General features: G+C 38.3%; 1 protein-coding gene across 1 annotated transcript; it reads left to right on the forward strand.

The window, feature by feature from the left end:
* Window positions 1-400: 400 nt before the first annotated feature.
* LOC131902221 (cytochrome P450 2C70) lies at window positions 401-9,244 on the forward strand (the record flags this gene model as incomplete). The annotated part of the gene is made up of 5 exons (XM_059253257.1): window positions 401-574; window positions 1,485-1,626; window positions 4,624-4,811; window positions 7,803-7,944; window positions 9,063-9,244. Coding segments are annotated over 5 exons (828 nt in total), but the record flags the coding sequence as incomplete, so codon positions are not given.
* Between the last annotated feature and the right edge of the window lie 545 nt (window positions 9,245-9,789).

Consider the following 9,789-nt stretch of genomic DNA (forward strand, 5'->3'; position numbering starts at 1 on the left):
TCATGTCTACTGGAGTTGCAGTTTTTAGGTGACTGGAGAATTATGTGCAAGATAAACTGGATAAAGACTTCTTCTATCCCTGTTCTCACTGATTTATGGTCTAAGAATGTGACTAGTCATTCTGCATCTCAGTGTTCTCAGTAGGACTGAGGTGACAGTGGCATTAGCTCACACGATCCTTTGGCGATCTTTTGTCGTGAATTGAATGTGATCTGAAGTTGCTTCACAAGCTGTGCACATGGCAGCTCTGATTATTTGATCATGCTGTGCCTGCTCCTCCAAATGGCAGGCATATGGAGCCCAGGAGGCATGTGAAACTCACCCTTACGAAGTGTTGGACAGCTAACCAAGGCCTGGAAGGGGTGCTGTTTGCACTAACGCAAGTTTGTTTCTCTTCCAGCTGTGCAGTGCCTACCCTGTGTTATACTATCTCCCAGGAAGCCATAACAAATTCTTTAAACATGTAACTGAACAGAGAGAGTTTATTTTGAAGGAAATAAAAAGGCATCAAGAATCTCTGAACCTCAGTAACCCTCAGGACTTTATAGACTATTTCCTGATTAAAATGGAAAAGGTACAAGGGATCCTGACTTGCTACTTCACATTTGTGGGAGTTTTGGCTCAATTTTCTTTATCTTGGTAAAAGTGGGATGTTTAAAATAATGTTTCTTCTAATGATACATTCATTGCTTGTTGAACCAGTTTCTTAAGGCAAATCATTTAGAACATATTTGGATCATTAAGGTTCTCAGTTATTTAGAATTAGAAAGTTTATCTTTCCTATGTTCTAGGTTAGTTCTTTACTTTGAGGCAAATGAAAACACATACATACCAATTTAAGAGTGATGAGAACATGTCGTATACGTAAACAAACCTTCAGGAACAACAGGTGTAATGACTTAGGGAACACAGGACTTTTCTTTAAAGAGACTCTAGGAAATCTTTGCAGGTGAGCTTGGCTTTGAGGAAACTCCTGTTTAGGTGAACAGGAGCATAAGCTAGAAGATGGTAATTGTAGTCTTCAACTGAGCTGTCTTTGAGAAGGTGACATTGATTTGAATTATGGTGGTGGGTGTAAGGACTGAAGAGATTAAAAATAGCAATACACATATGCAAAATGTGTAGTCCCTGAGACTTTAAATGTAATAAAGTTTCACCAGGGCTAGAACTGATGGTATCAGTAACTGACTTGATAAACACTATATTTGAAAAAAAAATCACAGAGGAACTGATTTTCTCCAGTGGGTGAGAAGGGAGGAACAAGAAAAAACTTGGAATTTTGTACCTTGAATTATGTTTTAACTATGTGATGGAATCCTAAGGGTCACTGGATTTCTTTATCTTCAGGTAGAATACTTTCTAATGTCTTGCTTACCTACAAAATGCTTTTTTTTTTCATATTGAATTATTTTATTTCTTGAAAACCTTTAAAATAAACAAACATACAAACAAGCAAACTAATTTCTATAACCTATAATTGTTAGGAAAAACAGAATAAAAACTCAGAATTTACCATGGAAAACCTGGTCATCACCATATCGGACCTTTTTGGTGCAGGAACAGAGACAACGAGTTCCACAATAAAATATGGGATTTTGCTCCTGCTGAAGCATCCAGAGGTCACAGGTATGATCACAGACAGGCAGATGAACATACAAGTAGAAATAGGCAGATAGAACTAGAAACTGTCTCACTCTTTTCTAGAACATACACTGTACTAGCAACATTTGCATAATTAGTACACTTACCTCCTACTGGATGAATTTAATTCAAACTAGATCACAGTAAAGAAAAAAAAAATCTTTAAGCCACAGCAGGAAATGGAAGGGAAGTGGCCACTAATCTCCATGATATGATTCAGAATCCTTGATTTGGGTTGGGACAAATACGTAATAATTTTCTTCCTCATATTTTTCCTACATTGTAATGAATATCTATTTCCCAGAAAGTATATATCATTTAAACTCTTCTTAGCATATATTAATTATAGTCAATGATGTGTTTCATTACAACATTTTCAGAAATAGATGATTATTTTGATTATACCCATTGCGCTTTCTCTGCCTGTCTTCCAGTAACCCCCTTCTTCTTCCCAACTCATCCCTTTTTTACTTTCATGTCTGTGTTTTTCTTTTTTCAATAAACCAATAGTTTAATTAGGTTTATTTACCTGATCATTGGTGAGATGTTATTTGCTGTATTATCAACAATTGACCAGTGACCACATTACTCAAGAGACTCTCTCTTTTCATCCCAAGAAATATTAACTCCCCATAGATCCTCAGGAAGATTTTGGGTCTTGTAAATCCCTTACCTCTCAATGAGGGAAGGTTGATGGGTTCATTCTTGTTCAGATGTTTTGTGGGTGGTCATAGCTGCTGACAGTTCAAGAGTTAAATGTTCATGTGTCATAGGGTTTCTAATGCTGTGAAAAGACACCATGACCGCTGCAACTCTTACAAAGGAAAAGCATTTAATTGGGGCTGGCTTACAGTTCAGAGGTTTAGTCTGTTGTCATCATGGTGGTGCACAGTCAGACATGGTGCTGGAGAGGTAGCTTTGAGTTCTATATATGGATCATCAGGCAACAGGAAGACAAGAGTGATCCACTGAGCCTAGTTTGAGCTTCTGAATCCTAAAAGCCCACCCCCTGTGGCAAACTTCCTTTGACAAGACCACACTTACTTCAACAAGGTCACATCTTTAATAATGCCACTCCCTATGAGTCTCTGGGGCCATTTTCATTCAAACCACCACTCTATACTTTAAAAAATGTTTACAAGCCACTTGTGCTTCATCTTTTAAGAACTCTGTTCAGAACTATAACCTGTTTGATTCAATTATTTGTTTTGCGTTTAGAGTTTTGGGTTCATTGTATACTCTAGATAGCAATCATGCATCAGATGTGTAGCTGAAAATCATTTTCTCCTGTCCTGTTGACCACCTCTTCATTTGATTGACCATTTCTTTTGCATAAAGAAGCTTTTAATTCCATGATGATCCTATCAATTACTGGCATTATTTCATGAGCGTCTGGAGTCCTATTTATTAAGTCCTTTGTTCCCTCCTGGGCCTTACTGAAGTCTCTTTTCCTCCTTCATGCCCAGGTGTTCTTTTTACATATATTCCATTTTTCTTCATCATCTAATTATACCCCTGCGCTGTCTCCACACTTCACAACTGTTTACACATACACATAGACATACAAATAGACACAGTAGGTTAAGGTCCCCTAGGAGGGAAAACAGACAGGTTCTCATTTCTGAGTTTGGTTCACCTCAATATTATATTCTTCTTATCCATCCTTTTATTGGACAATTTTATGTTGTCTTTTTCTTTAACAGCTGAAAACTCTTCCATTCTGTATATGTACTACATTTTCATCATCTATTCATCAGCTGATGGACATCTAGGATGGCTCCATTTCTTTGCTATCAATAAACAAGGATGTATAAATGTGTCTGTGGTAGCATATGGGGTTCCTGGGTATATCTCTAGGAGTAGTCATGTGATAGATCTCGCTTTAACTTACTGAGGAACAGCCATAATGATTTCCATAATGGCTGTACTAATCTGCACTCCCATCAGCAGTGGAAAGGGTCCCTTTCCCCATATCCAGAGCAACATTTGTTGTCAGATTCCTTAATGATAGCCATTATAACTGGGGTGAGATGTTATCTCAAAGCAATTTTAATTTGCATTTTCCTGATGACTAGTGATATTGATCATCTAAACAAATACTTTTTAGCTAGTTGTGTTTCCTTTTTTGAGAACTTTTCATTTGTCCACTTGCTAATTGGCAGATTTTTTTTGTGTGTGTTTAATATTTACAGTTCTTTGTGATTTCTGAATTTCTGAAAATTAGTCTGAAAGATAGCTGGCTAAGAATCTAAGAGTTTATCCCATCTGGGAATTCTCTGTTTACTGTTTACTCTCCTGTTAAGTTTTTTTTTCTATATGGAATCTTTTGATTTAACTTTGTCTCATCTGTTGATTCTTGAGGCCAATGCCCTGCTCTCAGAACTCTGTTCAGAGAGTTCTTTCCCATACTTATTTCTTTAAGTTCATTTCTGATGTTTTCCCTAGAAGCCTCAACATTTCAAGCTTTAATTAAAGTCTTTGATCTACTTTGAACTGAGTTTCGCATAGAGTGAAACATGAATATAATTTCGTTCTTCTGCACATAGATCTCCAGTTTACCCAACACCATTTATTGGATAGTCTGTTTTATTTTTCCACACTGCGTGTCTTTGTGTGTGTGTGTGTGTGTGTGTGTGTGTGTGTGTGTGTGTGTGTGAGGCTACTGTGAATGTGTTTATTTTAGTAATTTATTTCTCAGTATGCTTGTTATTGGTATATGGACAAGTACTGATTTCATATGTTAACTTTATATCCTGACATTTTGCTGAAAGTGTTTATTGTCTTTAAGTATTTTATAGTAGATCCACTAGAGTCTCATATTTAGAATCTTGCCATCTGTGTATTAGGTTTTGTACTCTTGTAGAAATGATAGAATTTATTTTTCTTAACTCTCTACTTCCTACTACAACTTGAAAATGATCAAGACTCAAATAAAAGAAAATTCTTTTCCACTTTATAAAACCCATGATTTCTGCCTTGAAGCTAAAATTCAAGAAGAAATTACACGTGTGATTGGCAGACATCGGAGGCCCTGCATGCAGGACAGAAACCACATGCCCTACACAGATGCTGTGCTGCACGAGATCCAGAGATACATTGACTTTGTTCCCATTCCCTTGCCTCGTAAAACAACACAGGATGTGGAATTCAGAGGATACCACATTCCCAAGGTGAGATCTATTTCATCTGTGCTCCTCACCAGGCATCTTTGCTTGTCAACAATTAAGAAATGTGGTTACATATGGCCTGACCATCCACAAGGGTGCCAGAACCATATGCCAGTCATCTCAGCTCCACCACACCCTGCTCCTTTGTCCGTCATTTGTTGATATGGTTTTCTAACATGATTGGGTTCTCACAAACTTTCCAGTCCTTTGATATGTCCATACTTTCCTATCTGTTAATGCAATCTGCTGTCCACATTCTTGCTTTCCAGTGGGTTTTACTACTCTTGTCAATTAGCCACAATCCTGCATTCCCACCCCCCTCCATACTTTCTGTTTGACTTACTTAGAAGAAGTCCAGTCTAACAATGTCTTTCATCTTCCTTGGTTTGATGGAACTCATCTATGGAGCTCAGTAAGTTGGCATCATACCAAACAAATTGGTATTGTTTTTATATACATATCAGTACACATAATTTATTTTGAGACTTGGTCTTATTCTGGACTTAAAAGAATAATATCCCAGCTCCAACCTCCTGAGCACTGGAATTTACAGGCTCAAGCCACCATTTTCTACTTAGTTTTAACCAACACTTAGTATTTTGTTTATCAATAAATAAACTGATTTTATTCCAATTAACTCACAAATTAAAATACCACATAGCTAGTTTAAGGAATCCACTCAAACACGTGCCCAGTCCTCCCACTTGCTTGGTAAGCACTTTCTCCACTGAGCCATATCCCCGGCCTCTATGTTTTTAATATTATTGATTAATGTTAGTTGAGTCCCAAGTTTGCTGGAGATAAAGACATAATTTCTCTCTATCTGAAATTGTTTTTGTGCTAGGGGTATCAGTGAATGTTTTGAATAACTCATTACACATTTTAACGTTTGGCCCAAATATGCTTAATTTGTGAAGTCTCCAGACATGTTGTTGATCTCACCCTGAAAATTTAGGGCTCTCCTAATCTGGCCTGTTTCTGGAACATAGCCCTTTTCTTTTTGGCTTCTACGTGGGCTTTTATGGCAAGCTTGACACTGGTTGTTTAAGCAGGGGTCTCAAGGTAGATAGCTAAAGTATAGTCCTTTAATCCTTTCCCCTGGAACCTGCCCTCGGGATAATACCAAGATAATGGAAACCCCACTCTGTACCATTTTTCAAGAACCTTCCATGTTCCAGAATATCCACAGTTTTTCCAGTTTCATTCTAAGCACGTGTGTGTGTGTGTGTGTGTGTGTGTGTGTGTGTGTGTGTGTGTGTGTTTAGACTGTAAACTACCATGTGGAGTGTCTCACCTGACTCCCCATTTACATATCTCTAAGTGCATTTATGTCTTTATGTTCAGTCTTCTCATGCTTTCAATTTCATATAGTAAATTTTCAAATCTTCTCTTCTTAATTCTAGAATTTATGTCTTTATAGTTTCCATTTACTAATATTTGATACTTTGTAATACTTGGGTATATTAATGACAGCTCCCTTCACTTAGAAGTGTAGCGTCTCCTGTATTCTTTTACAGTTATTCCTTCAAGTACTCAAATATATTCACATTAGTTATATTTTGAAGTTTTGTGTGATCCCTCTAAATTTAGACAATCATACCGACTGATAGTTTTTCATCTGTTGTGGCTTGCATTTCTCCTTTTCCATGCTTGCTAATGGCTAATGGGAGGTTCTTTTTTTTTTTTTTTTGGTTTTTCGAGACAGGGTTTCTCTGTAGCTTTGGTGCCTTCCCTGGATCTCGCTCTGTAGACCAGGCTGGCCTCAAATTCACAGATCTGCCTGGCTCTGCCTCCCGAGTGCTGGGATTAAAGGCGTGTGCCACCACCGCCCGGCCAATGAGGGGGGTGCGGTTCTTAACAGTTGCTTGACTTATGTAAGACTGAAGGTTGTTGAAGGAAATAGCAATGAGGTTTCAAAAAATGACTCATTTCATTCTAAAGTGAGTGAAATGAATTTTCTTTTCTTAAATTAAAATAGATTTTTCATATATTATATTTTAATTATGGTTTCTCCTCCTCCAACTCCTCACAGATCTCTCTACCTCTCTACCTACTCAAATCTTATACCCCTTCTTTCTCTCTCTCATTAGATAACAAACTCATTAGATTAAAAACAAAAGCAAAACAAAACAGAACAAAAACACAAACAAAAAAGACTAGAACAAAACAGAGGAAAAGTGCCAAAGAAAAATCACATGAAAGACATACAGATGCAGAAACTCACAAATTCACATATACAGAAATCACATAAAAATAAAACCAGAAACTGTAGTATATAAACCAAAGACTTGAAAGTTAAAGAAATTGCCCAGTGACACTGGCCATCTACTGCTTGACATCAGTCCTGCCCGAAGTGTGGTTGGCTTCCCCAGTGAGACTGTTGGAGAAAATGAATTTTTCTTAAGTGAGTGGTTGTTAATTTGAGATAGCTTGTGGGTTAGGGATTGGGGCATTTGTCTACTTTTCCTCTCATTGCTGAGAACTCATTTGGCTTAGATCTGTGAAGGTACTGGGCATGCTGCCACAGTCTGTGATTCATATAGCATGCCAGTCCTAGAAAGCCTTGTTTCCTTGGTGTCCTCCATCTCCACTGGCTCTTACAATCTTTCTATCCACTTTTCCACCAAATTGAGATGAATTTTCAGTGGCCTTGCCCTGTGGGATGGCACTGCTGAATGTGTATCTAGACTGATGCACTCCAGGGAGCTTCTTCAATTCTGCAAGCTCCTAGCATGAGACTACAAAGTGGTGATGGTGGCGGTGAGGTCAATGCACAGAGACCCTGAATGAGAATTCTAGGATATAAAACCTGTTAGGCCTGGTATTTATATGTTCTTTGACATGGAACAGATGACTTTTCTCTGTCTCTCTGTCTCTCTCTCTTTTGCCTCAATCTGCTCATCCACAGAACAAAGAGATCAAATGAGAGACGCCTAAATTTTTTTCAGATTCCATGATCTTCTTCATAAATGATTTTTGTTCTTTTTCTTTCAGGGCACAAGTGTAATGGCATGTCTGACATCTGTCCTATATGATGAGAAAGAATTTCCCCACCCAGAGAAGTTTGACCCTGGTCACTTTCTGGATGAGAGAGGCAACTTCAAGAAGAGTGACTACTTCATGGCTTTCTCAGCAGGCAAGCAAACTTTGTTTCCACGTGTGTTAGGGCCCAGGTGAGGTGAGAAGAGCTGTGCATGGAGGCTCCCATGGGTGGTATAAATAAGCATCTCCATGAGGCCAGAGGCAGCAACCCCAAGGTGAAGGCTGCTTCTCATTGGATTAGAGGCTTCACCCATTGATTCTGCTTCCTGACCCAGAGCTGATCTTCTCAACAACTCCTTTTAAAAGAAATTCTATTCTTTTGAGGTGTTTCTCTCCACCCAGAAGAACCGGGTTCCTGTGGCCCCAAGGAACATCTTACACGTAGCAACTCAGTGCTCAGATCCAGGGATACAGTGTGTGAAAGAAGCACAGAGGATAAATGAGTAGGAAAAGACACTTTCTTGTGAAAATGTGCTATTCTCAAGTCCTCTGGGGGAGCCCAGAGACAGTAGTTTGCAGAGTTGGTATTTCTGAAGGACACCAGGCTGAATGGGCAGATTGCAAGAGAAATTGCTTGCAAGAAGTATCATTTAAGTGCCTTCTTTCAATTTGAAAGGGTCTCAGAAAAGAAAAATTGATCCACTCCAAGGGATGATTAAATGGTTAAAGTGATGACTGAAATGATTAAAAAGGAAGAGACTATTCCCATGGGAACAGAAGAAGGGGCAGAGTGTGGGAAATTCCTCAAGACTGATACAGGCAAGAAGTCTCCAATGGAACAGGAACCTGTCTTTGCTGAGGCAGAATTTCCTCCACTAGAAATTCATGTTCCAGGAGAGAGAGGGCTATTACATAGAGAAACACTTTCTCTGACAAAAAAGAATAATTAAAATAGTCACGGATTTGAGAGTGGGTGATGTGGGACACAGCAAAACTTGGAGTTGGGAGAGGGAGGGTTAAAATGATTTAAATATATTATTAGTTTATGAAATATAAAAATGTATCTACTACCCCCCCCCAATGGTTGAAATGAAAAGAAAAGAAATTTGTCCTGAAGAATGGAAGGACAGGAAAGAAATCAAGACAATGCAAAAATACAGACAGTTGGCAAATAATTAGTCTGGGTTAATTAGTCATTCATGAATGTCTACTCTAAGTGTGTTAACTCAGAATCAGAACGAAATGACTTATCAGTTGCTCTGTCCTTTTTAGGAAGAAGATCTTGCCTTGGAGAAGGTCTGGCCCGCATGGAGATGTTTTTAATCCTGACCAACATTTTACAGCATTTTACTTTAAAACCTCTGGTCAATCCAGAGGACATTGATACCACCCCAGTTCTAACTGGCCTGTTGTCTTTGCCTCCATCCTATGAGCTCTGTTTCATTCCAGTCTGAATCTGGGTAGTATTTCTCATGGATGACTGAGATGCTGCTTTTACTTGTGAGCAAACAGGTGTTTTGTGTCCTATGTACCTGTATCCTGCTGTTTTTCTTTGTGGCAGAGCTGCTACCTCTGAACTATCCTAAATTTTTCTCAATTCTTTATGAACCAGTTCCAATTTCCACATATGAAAAAACCTCCACTGATTCAGCACCAATAAAGTTTTTTGTTGTAGTGTGTGTCAGATCATTAACTACTAAAATCATTTGCATGCATTCCAGATGAAAAGTACATTATCCATCTCATGTCTTATTTTAGTAAGAGTTAGTAAACAGAACTTATTCTGTGATTTTTAAGAAAGCTAATTCATCATTCATTCATGTGTCATTATCTAGGAGAATAATCTCTTGGCATGTATATATTTTGTCTTTTCTCCATGATTTTTTAAAGTATGATTAGATGTATAAATCTTCCTAAGTGATGTGCATGGATATGTATGTAAGCACACTGGCAGATGTCTGTGTATGCACACAGGGAGATAGCAAGGGAAGATCATGCC

The sequence above is a fragment of the Peromyscus eremicus genome, unplaced genomic scaffold (assembly GCF_949786415.1).
Source record: "Peromyscus eremicus unplaced genomic scaffold, PerEre_H2_v1 PerEre#2#unplaced_3997, whole genome shotgun sequence".
NCBI classification, from domain to species: Eukaryota; Metazoa; Chordata; class Mammalia; order Rodentia; family Cricetidae; genus Peromyscus; species Peromyscus eremicus.